The 19,313-nt window shown below is 41.3% G+C and overlaps 3 protein-coding genes across 7 annotated transcripts; all 3 read right to left on the bottom strand.

Moving 5' to 3' along the window:
- Positions 1 to 1,776: 1,776 nt before the first annotated feature.
- LOC310885563 (nucleoporin Nup37-like) lies at positions 1,777 to 5,831 on the bottom strand. Its single transcript, XM_083809058.1, has 4 exons — positions 5,684 to 5,831; positions 3,794 to 3,975; positions 3,256 to 3,306; positions 1,777 to 1,837 (listed from the first exon to the last, which is right to left on the bottom strand). Exons 1-4 carry the CDS (start codon positions 5,717 to 5,719, stop codon positions 1,792 to 1,794), a joined length of 315 nt encoding a protein of 104 aa, XP_083665184.1. The 5' UTR covers positions 5,720 to 5,831; the 3' UTR covers positions 1,777 to 1,791.
- Positions 5,832 to 5,974: 143 nt separating this feature from the next.
- Positions 5,975 to 16,684, bottom strand: LOC310885534 (uncharacterized protein). Of its 5 annotated transcripts, XM_083809000.1 has the most exons (6): positions 15,298 to 16,684; positions 14,964 to 15,062; positions 11,316 to 11,705; positions 9,826 to 10,902; positions 8,653 to 9,352; positions 5,975 to 8,328 (listed from the first exon to the last, which is right to left on the bottom strand). In XM_083809000.1, the coding sequence occupies exons 4-5, from the start codon at positions 10,000 to 10,002 to the stop codon at positions 8,699 to 8,701; spliced, it is 831 nt and encodes a 276-aa protein (XP_083665126.1). In that variant the 5' UTR covers positions 10,003 to 10,902; positions 11,316 to 11,705; positions 14,964 to 15,062; positions 15,298 to 16,684; the 3' UTR covers positions 5,975 to 8,328; positions 8,653 to 8,698. The 5 variants fall into 5 exon arrangements, with proteins under 5 accessions (XP_083665126.1, XP_083665125.1, XP_083665127.1 ...); XM_083808999.1 differs by lacking the exon at positions 5,975 to 8,328 and having other exon boundaries at positions 8,578 to 9,352; XM_083809001.1 differs by lacking the exon at positions 5,975 to 8,328 and having other exon boundaries at positions 8,578 to 9,352; positions 11,379 to 11,705.
- On the bottom strand, positions 15,216 to 19,270 carry LOC310885558 (nucleoporin Nup37-like). Its single transcript, XM_083809049.1, has 4 exons — positions 19,123 to 19,270; positions 17,233 to 17,414; positions 16,695 to 16,745; positions 15,216 to 15,276 (listed from the first exon to the last, which is right to left on the bottom strand). The coding sequence occupies exons 1-4, from the start codon at positions 19,156 to 19,158 to the stop codon at positions 15,231 to 15,233; spliced, it is 315 nt and encodes a 104-aa protein (XP_083665175.1). The 5' UTR covers positions 19,159 to 19,270; the 3' UTR covers positions 15,216 to 15,230.
- Between the last annotated feature and the right edge of the window lie 43 nt (positions 19,271 to 19,313).

Here is a 19,313-nt window from a genome sequence, read left to right as displayed (position 1 = left end):
AGAAAGCCTAGCAAAGTAAGCAGTCTTTCAGGTTTCACTATTTTGGACTCCTCAAATTTCTATCTATTGAAGTCGTTTATATTTGGGACTTGGAATTACTTTCCTCCAAAATTAGCAGAAGTAAATTCAGTGATAATTGCAGGTTTTGTTTCCTTAGTAAGGATAACTGGAGAGCAAGCTGTAGCAGACGGGAACCCCGCTGGAGAAAGTCAAAAGAGGTCTTTCAGATTGTTGCAGTTGCCCGATTATATCACGGTATATGGAGGTGGGGCATTACCAGCTAAACAAACTGAAGTTCCTAGTCTAGGCTAAGTATTGCTTTTTGTTTGTTTGTTTTGTGGCAATATTTTACTGAATATTAAGAAAGTTAACACAGAAGAAAACGGTGATAACATACAGAAAGTCTATCTTGCTTAGAAGAGGGCAATTCAATTTAGACTACATATGACAATCCTGAAGTAAAAAAGACCTTACGGGTTATAACTGTACCAATTTAATTACTAAATAATTTTTCTAAAAAAATATTTACATTGATAAATATAAATCAATAATGATAGCAGCTTGGAATAGGTGGTAAATGTCTTTTAGTTTGCTGGTAGCTCAGATAAATCTACAAATAAACAAGAGTTAATCTTGATTTTTTCATCTGTAGATATTCAAAATTTCTTTAAAAATTAGCCCATAGTCCATGGTGACTGGAAAACCTTAACAGATAACACATTAAAAAGAAGAAACATGCTTTAAAAGTGGATAGGTACATACAGAAAAATGGAGTGTGACTTCCAGGAGAAGCAGTGTTACAGAACAACTTTATACATTTGATATTTTAAAGTGGGCAGCAGTAGAACATCTTTGTGAAAAAAACTAAACAAATAAACAGAACTTTAAAACCCTGACTTTCCTGTAAAAGGCTGTAAATAGAAACAAACAAATAAACAAACAAAACCACCACAAGCTGTTTGGTATACTAGAACTGAAACCCTCTGTCATCTTAATAGAAATAATACTGCTTAAAATTATTCTGATTACACCATTAGCTTCTTCCCTGTTTGTGGAAATACTTTATTCAACAAACACATTCACAGACAACATTTTAAGACACTACATATTGTATTTCTTTCTTACAAAACGGTGATGGTACAGAAAGTTAAGGCAAAGACAGCTGTTCTTGCTGTAGGTACTCTCTGAACTAACTGAGACACAACTGAGACTGTCAGATACAAAACCTCTTTAAAAAAATTAAAAAATAAATTCACACCAAATACCATGCTAAAAAAGTGTATGTTTTAAGGGAAGTAACAAAGTGTCAAATGAATGATATCTGATTTTTATGTACAAAAGTTGTTGCATTTGCGAGCTGAAAATCAAACAGAAAACGTTTCCTATTTTACTTGTTCTGTTCTTGTATTCTCCATGTGAATAAATACCAGTACAAAGAGTAATTTCCTTTGATTTTCTACAAAAAGGATATCATGCTGTAAACTTTAATATTGGAAGCAAATGGTTATTTTATATTTCAGTTACCCAAAAGACAATTTTATGGTCTCCTCCAACTGCACATAATGGAAGAGTTCTGTGCCATGTCAGTGCAGATCCTACAGCTGCCGTACCAGTAAGAATGGGCTTAAAAAAAGAACAAGAGTAATATCAATACAACTTACCATAAGTGATTATTATACCACATATACCAAGTTACACGAGCAACTCCCCGCATATCTAATACTCCTTAATAAACACAGTTAAAATAAAACAGAAATCAAACTGAAAAATCTGACTATCTGCTACCCAGTTTCAGTAGCTACTGGTTGCAAACAGGTTTTCATTCACTCGGGACCACCTATGAATAAAATGAACATACCTTTCAAATATTCCTAACAGAAGTGCGCATATGCTGGAGTTTTCTCCCTTGTGAGTAACTGTGTGAAGCCATCAGATATTCCACTGATACCAAAGAAATAAATTCAGAGAAATGGCTTGTAAATGATTCACCACCCACAGCCCTGTATGCACGTTGTTGTGGAACAGAAAAAGTCATGGTCATTGTAGTGGGTTTACGTGGCAAGGTTTTGGTAGGAGGGGGCCACAGGGGTGGTGGCTTCTGTGAGAAGGATCTAGAAGCTGTCCCATGTTTGGTAAGGGCCCCACTGCTGACCAGAGCTGAGCCAGTAAGTGATGTTGTTTTGCGCCTCTGTGAGAGCATATTTAAGACAGGGAAAAAAAAACGCTGCACTACACAGCGGCTGGGAGATTGAGAGGAGTGAGGAACAGCCTTGCAGGCGCCAAGGTCAGTGAAGAAGGAGAGGGAGAGGTGTTCCAGGCACCGGAGCAGAAGTCCCCTGCGGCCTGTGGTGAGGACCATGGTGAAGCAGGCTGTCCCCCTGCAGCCCATGGAGTACCACGGTGGAGCAGGATTCCACGCTGCAGCCCGTGGAGGAGACCACAGTGGAGCAGGTGGACCTGCACCGACGGAGGCTGCGGCCTGTGGAAGACTCCTGCTGGAGCAGGCCCCGGGCCGGAGCTGCAGCCCGTGGAGAGGAGCCCACGCAGGAGCAGGTGACCTGGCAGGAGCTGCTGCCCGTAGGGGATCCAGGTTGGAGCAGTTTGCTCCTGGGGGATGGACCCCGTGGTACAGACCCATATCTGGAGCAGTTCTTGAAGAGCTGCTGCCTGTGGGCAGCCCACGCCGGCTCAGTTCAGCAAGGACTGCATGCTGTGGGAGGGACCCCACAGCACAGGGGACGAGAGTGACCGAGAAGGAGCGGCGGCGAAGAAGCGCTATAGACTGACCATAACCCCCATTCCCGCCCTCCCCTGCGCTGCTCGGGGGGAGGAGGTGGAAGAGGGTGGATGGGGGGGAAGGTGCTTTTGGTTTCTTTCCTTTGTTTCTCGCTTCTCTGGTTTGTTAGTAATAGGCAATAAATCTTACTATCTCCCTATGCTGAGTCTGTTTTGCCCGTCACAATAATTACTGCGTGATCTCCCTGTCCTTATCTCAACCCTTGAGCCCTTTTCATCGTATTTTCTCTCCATTCCTCTGAGGAGGGGGAGTGAGAGAGCGGTTGTGGTGGAGCTCGGCTGCCCACCTGAGTAAAACCACCACAGTCGTTCACAAATTTCACTAAGATTATGGAGCAGGTCCCACTAAAAATGGTTGAAGAGACACAGTTGTCCCTAAACTCCCACGTAAGTGCTTGCATATGCACGGACTATATCAAAAACAAAACGGAGACAACAAAATATAGATAGCACTTGTACCTGAATAATCTGGCTCGATCAACATGGACAGGACTCTTATCCTGCGGATAACTAAAACAGACATTCCATGTAAAAAACTGTTCTGCAAACAACTACGGATTAAGTATCAAAACCATAATTTTAAACAGGGGAGACATTGTCTACTCTTTGTGAAGAAGCTGAGGGAAAAACTGAGCTTTCCTGCAGCTTACATTTCAATTTGGAACAGGCAAACTGAAGTAGTTAGTGACTCTACTAAGGTATTTATGATTGTAATAAATGCATAAACCTTACAATGAGAGGTAAACAGTAGAGATGCTATCTGAAGTGGACAAAAAGAAACAGCATAGTATTTTTAACAGATAAATATTGATAGAAATAAGCATGAAAAAGAATGATCTGTACTGATTCCATAATTGCTGATGAATGTTCATTTGTTTACTGAAAAGGAGGTGTAACACATTGAGCATTTAAGTGCTATTTTACCAAAGTAGCCCCATCACTTCATGTGCTCCTTAAGGAGAGACTGAAGAAATACATGTCCTGTGCATAAAAATACCTGGAGCGAGTGATATCCCATATGAGCCAATCATTTCCCGCAACTGCTCCAATTTTAAGAGTATTCTTTAAACACCAGTCTGCTGACATCAGTGGCGTTTGTTCACACTCCAGCGAGAGAATGGCCTGCTGTGTAATGAGATCGTAGAATCGTATTGTCCCATTTTTCTCTGCTACCATCAGCTGCAAGAGAAATTAATAGAACTTTGTAAACTTAGCCTGTAATGAGTCTTAGCATCCTTTTTACTCTATAGCAAACCTAGTATATTTTGAAGGAAATATTGATACTAGGACGTTAGATGGGTACAATTGTTCACATTTTACTAGAAAACATTCTCCTGAATATTCTTCCAGCAATAATTAATCAGCACTTTAAATCATACTCCTGTCACATTATACATAGTGATTACATTATTTTATCTATACATATATGTATAGATTTAGATATATATGTACATAATTTTGGTGCTTAGAAGCACCGGTTCTCAGACAGAGTTGCACTCTGCTTTCAGAATCATAATGCATATTTTTTTGCTTTTAAAAAGTTCCAGTTCTGAGTACAAGGAACTGACGGACAGAGATAGTGCCATTCAAGGAAATAATGATATTGTTAACTGTAGAACCTGGATTCATGCTTACTGATTTTATATGCCTACTACTGCTTTATCCCCTAACAATTTGTAACATTTTATCTAAGCTTTTGCTGTTAACATAAAATATATTTGTGTTTTGTTAAGCAATGTAGAAAGAGCTTCCTTATGAAATGATAAAAAAATCTATTCTCAATGAGGAGGATGGCTTTCCGATAGTCATGAACAACAATTAAGGAAGGCAAAGCAGCATTAAAAATACTCTGTCCCCTCCTCTCCCATCCCCACCTACTCCCGTCCCCCAACATCCAAATTTGCTTGGGAAAAGATAGCTGTCACAGAAACACACTCTTCTGCAAACTAGAAGGCATGTTGCAGCAAGCATTTTGAACTTCAATAAGCTTTTCAGTAACCACCAGTCTGTAAGGCTTTATTAGTTTTTTGAAGGGGCTTTTATTTACTAAAAAAAACCTCTCCTTTGCCAGCTCTTTGATAAGGGTCAGACTAAAAACAAGCTAATATGTAAGACTGGTGTAATATTTCAATATTTTTGCACAGAAAAAATAGGGCTAATTAGGGCTTATCAGGGCCCTAATTAGCTTAGGGCTAATCTAGTAACTAAACTGCCCCGTAGCATATATAGTAGCAAACATTCAGTTTTGATGACACTGGAGTCAACAGTCTTCTCAGTAAGGACTAAGATACTGGTGGAAACTATAGTAAGAGTACCCATCCTTCCCCTCTATAGCGAAATAAATATTTTGATACCTGATTTGACTGCTTTTTTTCTGTTGTTTGGTGTGTTTTTATGGTGACCTGAACAGCTATTTGTAGCTACTTAAGGCAGTTATTGATTCGCACATCAGGAATACTAAATCCAAGATTGCAAGGACTAGAGTAATTCAGCTAATGAAGCTGAATGTTTTTCTCTTGGTAACTTCAAACAGATACTTGGCTTGCTTTACAGGAGTCTATGTAATCAGTGAATCGTGCTATCATGACTGATAAAAATTTTCCTCTGGTAACTGTAGTTAATATGCAATCAGCAATGACTGATGTATGTGATCAATAAGGAGTATCTCTCATGGGAAGAGCAAGGGATTGATGGTAAAAAGAGGAGAATGTGATTGAGAACTTATTTACAGTGATTTCACATTAGCAGGTCTTTCCAATATCTAGTTCCAACATCCACAGGCTCCCCAAACTTAAATCCTACTATACCATCAAAGATTCATAGTTTAGAGAAGTACATCCTCCTGTTATTTTAAAGGTGGTAGTGATGAAGAGCTGGAAAGCACAACCTTAAAAGCCTCATCAGGATGCCAGCACACACTCATTCCAGGAGAACGTAAAACAAAATGGGCCTTCTCATTTCCTTCCAAATCCCAGACTCTAAAAGAGGAAAAAAAAAAAAAAAAAAAAAAAGGTAAAGTAATTAGCTGTGTATTGCCATTTGACTGGAATAAGTTCAGATTTGGTGCCTCAATACATTCAACAAAGGAAGCGAGCAAATGAAATACTGTTCATGCTTGATCACTTCAAGAAGAAAACAGACTAATGGAACACCCAGAATTAAATTTGCAGATGCTCAATACTTGTGCATAGAAGTCCGTAAAAGCAAGCCAATACTGAAGAGAGTGTAATTAAAAAATGAACTAGGCACACCCTCGATTTGAAAGGGCAACGTCCAAACAATTTGACAAGCTTAGTTGTCTACACATGAAATCTAGATGATACCTTCTCTTTTTACCTCTTTTTATTCATAAGTCAACACTGCAGCCTTTGTGCTATGGCACCAATAACAGTGAGACAACACAAAGCAGGAAGACCAGTGTTGATCTAGCTGATACAAGCAACCTAGAGTGAAGCACCAAGCAACTTAAATCATCCACTTCCCCATGAAAAGGAGAAGACCACGCGCTAAAGTATTTTGCTTACATAACACATGAATTTCCTTTTTTTTCTTTCTTGTAAGACAAGACTGAGTAATGGAAATACAAGAAACTAGAAATGAGGCTAAGGCAAACAAGAGGGTTTGTGGCAGAGGTACGCTAGCCTACAAAGGGTCTTGGCAAGCTTTCAACAAATACGTCATGTTTGTCAGTCTAGTCTTCTCTTTTAGAAACACCTACAGTATATATTAGGCAGCTATATATATATATCATATATTAAGAGAAATAAGAACAGTCAACAGTATTGGGTCAACACAGATTGACAGGGAAGTGTATGCTGACGCACCAAAACTAGGTTATAAGATGAGTGAGTTTTCTTTGGATGCACTCCATATGAGTGTTACTGAGCCATGAAGCTACTCAGCTTATAAAATGCAGCAAAAGCAATACAGACACCATTTTACCTCATAGCCACTGCTCAGTTGCCTCATTTCCTACAAAATCGGGAGCTCAGTTGTCGGAGAAGGACATCACAGTTGTGAACATAAATTTTAACCACAAGGTTGTGTGCTATTTAAATGCATTTTCACACACAAATATATGTATATCAGGCCATGACCTACCTTAAAGTAAGTTAAAAATATTGAGAAGGGATTACCACTGCTTCCACATTACAACTAAATATTTTGAGATGGTTTTAGGATGCAATCTTTGCATCAGTATACACATTGTGTCCAATAAAACGATGGGAAACTTCTGAAAGAGACCAGTAAACAAAACTGAATAAATTTTTTTTTGAGCATTCACATGCAGCTTTGTTGTGGTTTAACCCAGCAGGACGCTGAGCACCACACAGCCATTTCCTCACTCCTCCATCCCACAGTGGGATGGGGAGAGAATAAAAAAAAAACAGGAAAAACTCGTGTGTTGTGATAAAGACAGTTTAATAAGACAGAAGAGGAAGGGAAATAATACTAATGATAGGAGAATGTACAAAGCAAGTGGTGCCTAATGCAGTTGCTCACCACTCGCTGACTGATGCCCAGCCCCCATCCTGAGCACTGGCCCCCCCCGAGTTTTGTTGCTCAGCATGACACCACACACACGCTGTGGGACATCCCTTGGGCCAGTCTGGGTCACTTGTCCTGGCTCTGTCACCTCCCATCTCCTGGTGCACCCCCAGCCTCCTCGCTGGCAGGGCAGCATGAGAAGCTGACAAGTCCTTGGCTCTGTGTAAGCACTGCTCTGCGACAACTGAAACACCCCTGTGTTATCAGCATTATTTTTCTTCTAAATCCAAAACATGCGCATACCAGCCCCTATGAAGAAAAACAACCCTATCCTGGCTGAAGCCAGGACATCTCCTTACTTGATTTTCCCCAAGACTGAAGGCAGAAGATCCAAAGCAATGGTATTTGGGATGTTAAAGAAATGGGGTTGTACAATTTAAAATACTTCTCAAATTTATAGCCATTATAACATTCCTATGACAGTAAAGGCTCAATACGTATCTTTTCATAGCTTCTGAACTCTGTTTTTTCAGGTTTGGGCTCGCCAAAGCAATTGGTTTCTCAGCTCCTTCGTAAATGTTAGCTCAGAAATTAAATCAAGGGTTGTTACTGCCTGCCCATTTAGTGTTAACTTTGCGAGCATTCACCCTAAGGTGAATTGGGGATCTTATTAATGTTTACGAATATCTTAAGCGTGGGAGACAGAGGGATTTGGCCAACCTCTTTTCAGTGGTTTGTGGGGACAGGACAAGGGGCAATGGCCACAAATTGGATGACAGGCAGTTCCGCACCAACATGCGAAAGAACTTCTTCACGGTGAGGGTGACGGAGCACTGGAACAGGCTGCCCAGGGAGGTTGTGGAGTCTCCTTCTCTGGAGATATTCAAGGCCCGTCTGGATGCCTACCTGGGCAACCTGCTCTAGGGAACCTGCTCTGGCAGGGGTTTGGACCCGATGATCTCTTGAGGTCCCTTCCAACCCCCGCAGTTTTGTGATTCTGTGATTCTGTGACATTCCCTTTCTGAGTCTTCCATAATTAAAATGCTGTTATTTAATTACTCTCTCCTAACTTTCCGTTAGAAGTCATCATTAGGAAGAGCATCCTCGGTGCATGTGGCGTGCAAACATTATCCAGTCGTTTACTCTCTATGACTAAGAACCTAGAGAGCTCGTCTGTTATGGAAAACGATCAAATTGATGTTAGAACAGTTGATTCTACTTCCTTTTGAGAGATTGAATACAAATTCAATCTGAGATTTCCCCATTTAAAAAGAAGAAGAAGAAAAAGACAACTGGAACTGGAAAAGTTTTATTATTCAACCAGATTAACTCCAGAACAATCAATCTATGAACTAACAGACTATGAACCTGTAAGGGGGTGCTGCTATCCCTGCTGTCTCCAGTGGGTCCCATGCTAGGGTGCCATTCTGTCGCCTGCAGCTGCCCTGTCTTGGTCGCAGGTGCAGGTCGGGCAGTGGGGGGCTGCCAGGGGCTGCCAGCTGGGTGGCTGCAGCATGGCCATAGCAGAGGCTGCTGCCAGCAAGGCCACTGGAAAGAGTGGGTGACCGAAGGGAGGCAGGGCGGCCGAGGGAGCCTTCGGAGCTCCTGCATTTGGGCACAGGGGAATCTGGGCAGGTAGGACGTGGTGTGGGGAGGGAGCAGGAACGGCAGCTGAGGTCTGGCTGCTGTTTGACAGCAGCAGGGAGGGGTCCAGGCGCTGCTGCTTGTCCCTGCCTGCTGCTGCAGCAGGATCTGGCAGGGTGGGAGCAGCGCCCTGCGAGGCTGCATGGGCACCGCTGGCTTGAGGGGTGGCTTTTGCCCAGCGCTTGGGGAGTGACGACCCCGCGGGTGCCGCTGGCTGTGTGTCTTCTTCTGGAGCTGCTGCCAGCGGGTCCTCCTCATCCATATCAGCATCTCTCCACCCAGGCTGGGCATAGAGGCTGCTGCTGGGGCAGCTCTCATCCAGCCCCGCCTGCAGGGCTTTCCTCTTCAGAGCAACTCGTCGCTTGCAGTTCTTGAGCAGGTGGGGAGAATCTCTCTTGAAGTTGGGGTTATGGTAGTAGAGTATCTAAAAATGCAAAGGAGAAGAATTAGTTGCTACCGGTTTGGGACTGAGAAACAGCAAGATACAAGAACTAAGAATTTTGATTGTTAAAGGCAATCATGGGTTAAAAAGATCTATTGTCAGTTTAAGCCTAAAGCTTAGGCTGACTAAAACTTAATGATACAGTCCTGATGATACAGTTCTGGTACGTTGCAAATGTCTTAAAGTAAGTAGACTCATCATAGCCCGATTTATTTATCTTTCTGCTCCATGGGTTCAACCTCATTGGATACAACCCAAATGTATTTTATCTGCATTTCTACTACTCAGCAATGCTACCTCAAAAATACCTGGAAGTAGCCTGAAAAAGAAATTAAGATCAGAACATCTACTGTTATCCTCATCTCCTCCATTGCCAAGGCTTATTTTATTGGAACATCCATCTCTCCCACCAGAATATTGTGAGAATTAGTTCACGTGTGGAGCAATTGAGGTACCTTCCTATGATCAGAAAATGCATCCTCTTCTTTCGGAAATTCAGGAAGCGAGGGAGATCTTGGCAAGTCCTGTTGCAGTTTGGTGAATCCATACAGATTAAGTTGACGAATGAAACTTTTCATACTCTCAAAAACTCTCGGAGGTCTTGTCCTTCCCAGCACTTCCACTTTAAACATTTCCTCATCGATCACGATATAGTTTCCAGAGTGACCCCACCAGATGGCCTTAAATTCGTCACTCTCAGCCAGTTGCCAGAGTTTCTTTGGGAAGCTGAGGGATGAGAAGACGTTGCCGTTGCCAGCGTTCTCCTCAGAAGAATTATGAGGAACATGTTTGGTCTCGTGGTCATCAGTGAGAGCTTGGGGATCTTTTTCTTCCCTTGTTGATGCTACAGGAGCATCCCAAGCTGCTCCTTTATCCTGTCCCAGAGGTTCAGGAGAAGGGGAGTCCAAAGACTCAAACAGCTTGTCTGGAGCAAAAACGTATGACGTTTCTTCTGGAAGTGGCTCCTGTTTAATTTCATTCACCTGTCACTCGAGTTTCCATCTGCAGCCATTTCTGTGAACAGCTGCTTGTTGTCCTGCCAGTCAGCAAGTGAGACTCAACGGGACTGTCTCGGGGTTCTGGTGGGGGAAGCTCAAACGTCACCATGACGCTCCTGTGTCACCACGATGTTATCACAGTGTGGCTCTGGTTTGCAACCTTGACATCTTCTGAAGCAAGAATGCTAGAGTGCATGAAATGTCACAAAGCTGCACCAGGTGAAGCTCAGACTGGACATCAGGAAACAAGTCTTTACTGTGGGGTGGTCAAACACTGGAACAGGCTTCCTAGTGAGGTGGTTGACGCCCCGTGCCTTCCTGTGTTCCAGAGGCATTTGGGCAATGCCCTCAATAATATGCTTTAACTTTTGGCTGGCCCTGAAGAGGTCAGGCAGTTGGACTCGATCTTTGAAGGTGCCTTCCAACTGAACTTTCTTATTGTAGGAAAACTCGCATTCCAGCTCTCTCAAGATAGTAGCAGCATCATTTCTAACAAAAAGCTTGGCCAGATGATTATAACCATTTTGTTCATTGCTAAGGGGGAAAAAATATTCATTAGGCAACCGTCACTTTGCACCGAAATACCGTTTCCATAGTTTTTGGGTTTATCTTACACATTAAAATATTAGCCTTGTTTATAATTTAATAATCTGAACTATTTTTTGTGAAATAGCACTCGGGAGCGTGTTACATTAAGGGGAAGTCATTCGTTTCTGAATAAGCAGTTTTCTCTTCAGAAATATTGGTACATAATTTAATTAATCAATACTGAAGATCACGGTTTTGGTGTATCTGTCAGAACACGGTATGGTTACATTCAATATGACTATCTACCAAGTTATCATCTTTTATTTTCTGTAGGTCTTCCATATAAGACCATGACTGTAGGTCTTCCATATAAGACCATGACCAGACTTCCATGACTTAAAATTTTGTCATTTTTTTACCATATGTTTTACATTCTCCATGCCATCATCTGGTTGTAGCTACTTCACTATTGCAGGGCTTACATGAGCACTTCTTTTTTTCCAGGTAGGAAGCAGAATGGTTAAATGATGAAATGCTTCCTGAAAATGTTGCAGTTGTCAGCCAGGAAGTCCATGGCTCTTTTCCTGTAGGGTCCTCTCACTTGCCAGCACTACATCATGCTAGGTGGAATGCCAGACTGGACTTAAATTACGATGCCCCAAACAGTACTCGTTTGTATTAAAAACGTTTCTGAGCCAATGTATATACATTGGTGTTACTCTCTTGTTGTGGTTTAACCTGGCAGGCCACTAAGCACCACACAGCCGTTCGCTCATTCCCCCACACTCTCGGTGGGATGGCGGAGAGAACTGGGAAAAAAAAACGTAGAACTTGTGAGTTGAGACAGGAAAGGGAGGGAAAACAATAACAACAACAGCAGCAATAATATATATACAAAATGAATGATGCACAATGCAATTGCTAACCACCCACCAATTGATACCCAGCCAGTCCCCAAACAGCACCCCTCCATCCCTGGCCAAGCCCCGAAGTTTTGTTGTTCAGCATGATGCCATATGGAATGGGACATCCCTTGGGCCAGTCTGGGTCTCCTGTTCTGGCTCTGTCCCTTCCCAGCTTTTCTTTGAGCATCTCCAGCCTCCTCGCTGGCAGGGCAGCACGAGAAGTTGACGAGTCCTTGGCTCTGTGTAAGCACTGCTCTGTCACAACTGAAACACCAGTGTGTTAGCAGCAGCATTCTCATCCTAAATCCAAAACACAGCACCATACCAGCTAAGAAGAAGAAAATTAACTCTTTCCCAGACAAAACCAGGATAAGCTGTGTCATGAAAATCAAAGGAGGCCTACTTTTGTTTGTCATTCCACGATCAAAAAATAACACATTATTTCTTTTACTTCAGAAGTACTTTCAGTTCTGAGGGTGTCTCCCAGGAGTCTTGGAAAAGGCATACACAGGTAAGGAAAGAGCTCAGATAAACTGCAGTGTGGTATTTTGGCTCAAAATTAAAGACTAGGTAGAGATGGAAGGAAAAGCAGAAGATAAGGAGAGAGATGAGCTGGAGAGATGCTTTGATTATGTTGCAACAGGGTCAAAAGTGAATTGAGAAGGTCACAGCAGAGGCACGATGACATTACTTGGGAAGATGCAGCTCCTAGCTGCATCTTCTTGGAGAAGAGGAGTCTGGAGAAGAGGAGGCTCAGGGGTGACCTTATCGCTCTCTACAGTTACCTTAAAGAAGGCTGTAGGTAGGTAGGAAGAACTTCTTTACTGAAAGGGTCGTAAGGCATTGGAATAGGCTGCCCAGGGAAGTGGTTGAGTCACCATCCCTGGAGGTCTTTAAGAGACGTTTAGATGTTGAGCTTAGTGATACGGTTTAGTGGAGAACTTGTCAGTATTAGGTAAGAGGGTGGACTGGGTGATCTTGGAAGTCACTTCCAACCTAGACGATTCTGTGATTCTGTGATATAGCTCTAGCTGCATTACCACAGCTTGTCTTCCATGACCTTTTACGATCTAAAGCCAACAGGCACTGGACAACGCCAACATTAAGACAAGTGATGAGATGCTTGGTGAAATGGAATAACCAAAGGCAAACCCTTCAGTCTGATCCTGTATGACCAAAGAAAATGCACTTCAGCAAAGACACCAAGAACACTGCTATACGATTCTTGGTTGCATGCGAAGCAGTCGCACTTTTGAGGCTCATTTGCACTTTTATCAACTTCTCTGTGCTATTTTGCATGTTCTGAACTTTTGGTGCTTTCTTATAACCAGCTGGAATAACCAAAACGTTTTTATAAGGTTATCTGAATACTTACTTTTATTACTAATTCTGGTTTTGTTGCATTGTATGTGCGTGGGTGAATGACTTGGGAAAAAAAACAGGGGGTCAAAAAGTTGCATGCAACTGCTTATGATTGGACACTGCTGTAGTATCAAAATATTTACCCGCATTTAAATCTGTTAGATACCCTTACACCAACTCTATTTACTCTTTGTGGCATCTGGCTTTTGGATTAAATAATTTTCTTGCTTTCCATAGAAGGATCTCAAGCATTGTTTTAATAATGAACTCTTTCATAGAAAGCCTAGCAAAGTAAGCAGTCTTTCAGGTTTCACTATTTTGGACTCCTCAAATTTCTATCTATTGAAGTCGTTTATATTTGGGACTTGGAATTACTTTCCTCCAAAATTAGCAGAAGTAAATTCAGTGATAATTGCAGGTTTTGTTTCCTTAGTAAGGATAACTGGAGAGCAAGCTGTAGCAGACGGGAACCCCGCTGGAGAAAGTCAAAAGAGGTCTTTCAGATTGTTGCAGTTGCCCGATTATATCACGGTATATGGAGATGGGGCATTACCAGCTAAACAAATGGAAGTTCCTAGTCTAGGCTAAGTATTGCTTTTTGTTTGTTTGTTTTGTGGCAATATTTTACTGAATATTAAGAAAGTTAACACAGAAGAAAACGGTGATAACATACAGAAAGTCTATCTTGCTTAGAAGAGGGCAATTCAATTTAGACTACATATGACAATCCTGAAGTAAAAAAGACCTTACGGGTTATAACTGTACCAATTTAATTACTAAATAATTTTTCTAAAAAAATATTTACATTGATAAATATAAATCAATAATGATAGCAGCTTGGAATAGGTGGTAAATGTCTTTTAGTTTGCTGGTAGCTCAGATAAATCTACAAATAAACAAGAGTTAATCTTGATTTTTTCATCTGTAGATATTCAAAATTTCTTTAAAAATTAGCCCATAGTCCATGGTGACTGGAAAACCTTAACAGATAACACATTAAAAAGAAGAAACATGCTTTAAAAGTGGATAGGTACATACAGAAAAATGGAGTGTGACTTCCAGGAGAAGCAGTGTTACAGAACAACTTTATACATTTGATATTTTAAAGTGGGCAGCAGTAGAACATCTTTGTGAAAAAAACTAAACAAATAAACAGAACTTTAAAACCCTGACTTTCCTGTAAAAGGCTGTAAATAGAAACAAACAAATAAACAAACAAAACCACCACAAGCTGTTTGGTATACTAGAACTGAAACCCTCTGTCATCTTAATAGAAATAATACTGCTTAAAATTATTCTGATTACACCATTAGCTTCTTCCCTGTTTGTGGAAATACTTTATTCAACAAACACATTCACAGACAACATTTTAAGACACTACATATTGTATTTCTTTCTTACAAAACGGTGATGGTACAGAAAGTTAAGGCAAAGACAGCTGTTCTTGCTGTAGGTACTCTCTGAACTAACTGAGACACAACTGAGACTGTCAGATACAAAACCTCTTTAAAAAAATTAAAAAATAAATTCACACCAAATACCATGCTAAAAAAGTGTATGTTTTAAGGGAAGTAACAAAGTGTCAAATGAATGATATCTGATTTTTATGTACAAAAGTTGTTGCATTTGCGAGCTGAAAATCAAACAGAAAACGTTTCCTATTTTACTTGTTCTGTTCTTGTATTCTCCATGTGAATAAATACCAGTACAAAGAGTAATTTCCTTTGATTTTCTACAAAAAGGATATCATGCTGTAAACTTTAATATTGGAAGCAAATGGTTATTTTATATTTCAGTTACCCAAAAGACAATTTTATGGTCTCCTCCAACTGCACATAATGGAAGAGTTCTGTGCCATGTCAGTGCAGATCCTACAGCTGCCGTACCAGTAAGAATGGGCTTAAAAAAAGAACAAGAGTAATATCAATACAACTTACCATAAGTGATTATTATACCACATATACCAAGTTACACGAGCAACTCCCCGCATATCTAATACTCCTTAATAAACACAGTTAAAATAAAACAGAAATCAAACTGAAAAATCTGACTATCTGCTACCCAGTTTCAGTAGCTACTGGTTGCAAACAGGTTTTCATTCACTCGGGACCACCTATGAATAAAATGAACATACCTTTCAAATATTCCTAACAGAAGTGCGCATATGCTGGAGTTTTCTCCCTTGTGAGTAACTGTGTGAAGCCATCAGATATTCCACTGATACCAAAGAAATAAATTCAGAGAAATGGCTTGTAAATGATTCACCACCCACAGCCCTGTATGCACGTTGTTGTGGAACAGAAAAAGTCATGGTCATTGTAGTGGGTTTACGTGGCAAGGTTTTGGTAGGAGGGGGCCACAGGGGTGGTGGCTTCTGTGAGAAGGATCTAGAAGCTGTCCCATGTTTGGTAAGGGCCCCACTGCTGACCAGAGCTGAGCCAGTAAGTGATGTTGTTTTGCGCCTCTGTGAGAGCATATTTAAGACAGGGAAAAAAAAACGCTGCACTACACAGCGGCTGGGAGATTGAGAGGAGTGAGGAACAGCCTTGCAGGCGCCAAGGTCAGTGAAGAAGGAGAGGGAGAGGTGTTCCAGGCACCGGAGCAGAAGTCCCCTGCGGCCTGTGGTGAGGACCATGGTGAAGCAGGCTGTCCCCCTGCAGCCCATGGAGTACCACGGTGGAGCAGGATTCCACGCTGCAGCCCGTGGAGGAGACCACAGTGGAGCAGGTGGACCTGCACCGACGGAGGCTGCGGCCTGTGGAAGACTCCTGCTGGAGCAGGCCCCGGGCCGGAGCTGCAGCCCGTGGAGAGGAGCCCACGCAGGAGCAGGTGACCTGGCAGGAGCTGCTGCCCGTAGGGGATCCAGGTTGGAGCAGTTTGCTCCTGGGGGATGGACCCCGTGGTACAGACCCATATCTGGAGCAGTTCTTGAAGAGCTGCTGCCTGTGGGCAGCCCACGCCGGCTCAGTTCAGCAAGGACTGCATGCTGTGGGAGGGACCCCACAGCACAGGGGACGAGAGTGACCGAGAAGGAGCGGCGGCGAAGAAGCGCTATAGACTGACCATAACCCCCATTCCCGCCCTCCCCTGCGCTGCTCGGGGGGAGGAGGTGGAAGAGGGTGGATGGGGGGGAAGGTGCTTTTGGTTTCTTTCCTTTGTTTCTCGCTTCTCTGGTTTGTTAGTAATAGGCAATAAATCTTACTATCTCCCTATGCTGAGTCTGTTTTGCCCGTCACAATAATTACTGCGTGATCTCCCTGTCCTTATCTCAACCCTTGAGCCCTTTTCATCGTATTTTCTCTCCATTCCTCTGAGGAGGGGGAGTGAGAGAGCGGTTGTGGTGGAGCTCGGCTGCCCACCTGAGTAAAACCACCACAGTCGTTCACAAATTTCACTAAGATTATGGAGCAGGTCCCACTAAAAATGGTTGAAGAGACACAGTTGTCCCTAAACTCCCACGTAAGTGCTTGCATATGCACGGACTATATCAAAAACAAAACGGAGACAACAAAATATAGATAGCACTTGTACCTGAATAATCTGGCTCGATCAACATGGACAGGACTCTTATCCTGCGGATAACTAAAACAGACATTCCATGTAAAAAACTGTTCTGCAAACAACTACGGATTAAGTATCAAAACCATAATTTTAAACAGGGGAGACATTGTCTACTCTTTGTGAAGAAGCTGAGGGAAAAACTGAGCTTTCCTGCAGCTTACATTTCAATTTGGAACAGGCAAACTGAAGTAGTTAGTGACTCTACTAAGGTATTTATGATTGTAATAAATGCATAAACCTTACAATGAGAGGTAAACAGTAGAGATGCTATCTGAAGTGGACAAAAAGAAACAGCATAGTATTTTTAACAGATAAATATTGATAGAAATAAGCATGAAAAAGAATGATCTGTACTGATTCCATAATTGCTGATGAATGTTCATTTGTTTACTGAAAAGGAGGTGTAACACATTGAGCATTTAAGTGCTATTTTACCAAAGTAGCCCCATCACTTCATGTGCTCCTTAAGGAGAGACTGAAGAAATACATGTCCTGTGCATAAAAATACCTGGAGCGAGTGATATCCCATATGAGCCAATCATTTCCCGCAACTGCTCCAATTTTAAGAGTATTCTTTAAACACCAGTCTGCTGACATCAGTGGCGTTTGTTCACACTCCAGCGAGAGAATGGCCTGCTGTGTAATGAGATCGTAGAATCGTATTGTCCCATTTTTCTCTGCTACCATCAGCTGCAAGAGAAATTAATAGAACTTTGTAAACTTAGCCTGTAATGAGTCTTAGCATCCTTTTTACTCTATAGCAAACCTAGTATATTTTGAAGGAAATATTGATACTAGGACGTTAGATGGGTACAATTGTTCACATTTTACTAGAAAACATTCTCCTGAATATTCTTCCAGCAATAATTAATCAGCACTTTAAATCATACTCCTGTCACATTATACATAGTGATTACATTATTTTATCTATACATATATGTATAGATTTAGATATATATGTACATAATTTTGGTGCTTAGAAGCACCGGTTCTCAGACAGAGTTGCACTCTGCTTTCAGAATCATAATGCATATTTTTTTGCTTTTAAAAAGTTCCAGTTCTGAGTACAAGGAACTGACGGACAGAGATAGTGCCATTCAAGGAAATAATGATATTGTTAACTGTAGAACCTGGATTCATGCTTACTGATTTTATATGCCTACTACTGCTTTATCCCCTAACAATTTGTAACATTTTATCTAAGCTTTTGCTGTTAACATAAAATATATTTGTGTTTTGTTAAGCAATGTAGAAAGAGCTTCCTTATGAAATGATAAAAAAATCTATTCTCAATGAGGAGGATGGCTTTCCGATAGTCATGAACAACAATTAAGGAAGGCAAAGCAGCATTAAAAATACTCTGTCCCCTCCTCTCCCATCCCCACCTACTCCCGTCCCCCAACATCCAAATTTGCTTGGGAAAAGATAGCTGTCACAGAAACACACTCTTCTGCAAACTAGAAGGCATGTTGCAGCAAGCATTTTGAACTTCAATAAGCTTTTCAGTAACCACCAGTCTGTAAGGCTTTATTAGTTTTTTGAAGGGGCTTTTATTTACTAAAAAAAACCTCTCCTTTGCCAGCTCTTTGATAAGGGTCAGACTAAAAACAAGCTAATATGTAAGACTGGTGTAATATTTCAATATTTTTGCACAGAAAAAATAGGGCTAATTAGGGCTTATCAGGGCCCTAATTAGCTTAGGGCTAATCTAGTAACTAAACTGCCCCGTAGCATATATAGTAGCAAACATTCAGTTTTGATGACACTGGAGTCAACAGTCTTCTCAGTAAGGACTAAGATACTGGTGGAAACTATAGTAAGAGTACCCATCCTTCCCCTCTATAGCGAAATAAATATTTTGATACCTGATTTGACTGCTTTTTTTCTGTTGTTTGGTGTGTTTTTATGGTGACCTGAACAGCTATTTGTAGCTACTTAAGGCAGTTATTGATTCGCACATCAGGAATACTAAATCCAAGATTGCAAGGACTAGAGTAATTCAGCTAATGAAGCTGAATGTTTTTCTCTTGGTAACTTCAAACAGATACTTGGCTTGCTTTACAGGAGTCTATGTAATCAGTGAATCGTGCTATCATGACTGATAAAAATTTTCCTCTGGTAACTGTAGTTAATATGCAATCAGCAATGACTGATGTATGTGATCAATAAGGAGTATCTCTCATGGGAAGAGCAAGGGATTGATGGTAAAAAGAGGAGAATGTGATTGAGAACTTATTTACAGTGATTTCACATTAGCAGGTCTTTCCAATATCTAGTTCCAACATCCACAGGCTCCCCAAACTTAAATCCTACTATACCATCAAAGATTCATAGTTTAGAGAAGTACATCCTCCTGTTATTTTAAAGGTGGTAGTGATGAAGAGCTGGAAAGCACAACCTTAAAAGCCTCATCAGGATGCCAGCACACACTCATTCCAGGAGAACGTAAAACAAAATGGGCCTTCTCATTTCCTTCCAAATCCCAGACTCTAAAAGAGGAAAAAAAAAAAAAAAAAAAAAAAGGTAAAGTAATTAGCTGTGTATTGCCATTTGACTGGAATAAGTTCAGATTTGGTGCCTCAATACATT

This window comes from Anser anser (assembly GCF_964211835.1).
Source record: "Anser anser genome assembly, chromosome: 1".
In the NCBI taxonomy this organism is placed as follows: Eukaryota; Metazoa; Chordata; class Aves; order Anseriformes; family Anatidae; genus Anser; species Anser anser.
The sequence above is the reverse complement of the archived record's forward strand: the minus strand, read 5'-3'. Positions and strand labels throughout refer to the sequence as shown.

What these genes read in the sequence shown, in the direction of transcription:
- LOC310885563 (XM_083809058.1), bottom strand. Translation starts at nt 5,719, where the DNA reads ATGAGTGTGTGCTGGCATCCTGATGAGGCTTTTAAG. An exon ending in ATCCTGATGAGGCTTTTAAG is followed by an intron (nt 3,976 to 5,683) that starts GTTGTGCTTTCC and finishes TTTCTCTTGCAG; the next exon opens with CTGATGGTAGCAGAGAAAAA. An exon ending in TGGGATATCACTCGCTCCAG is followed by an intron (nt 3,307 to 3,793) that starts GTATTTTTATGC and finishes TGTCTGTTTTAG; the next exon opens with TTATCCGCAGGATAAGAGTC.
- LOC310885534 (XM_083809000.1), bottom strand. Translation starts at nt 10,002, where the DNA reads ATGTTTAAAGTGGAAGTGCTGGGAAGGACAAGACCTCCGAGAGTTTTT. An exon ending in CATTTTCTGATCATAGGAAG is followed by an intron (nt 9,353 to 9,825) that starts GTACCTCAATTG and finishes TTGCATTTTTAG; the next exon opens with ATACTCTACTACCATAACCC.
- LOC310885558 (XM_083809049.1), bottom strand. Translation starts at nt 19,158, where the DNA reads ATGAGTGTGTGCTGGCATCCTGATGAGGCTTTTAAG. An exon ending in ATCCTGATGAGGCTTTTAAG is followed by an intron (nt 17,415 to 19,122) that starts GTTGTGCTTTCC and finishes TTTCTCTTGCAG; the next exon opens with CTGATGGTAGCAGAGAAAAA. An exon ending in TGGGATATCACTCGCTCCAG is followed by an intron (nt 16,746 to 17,232) that starts GTATTTTTATGC and finishes TGTCTGTTTTAG; the next exon opens with TTATCCGCAGGATAAGAGTC.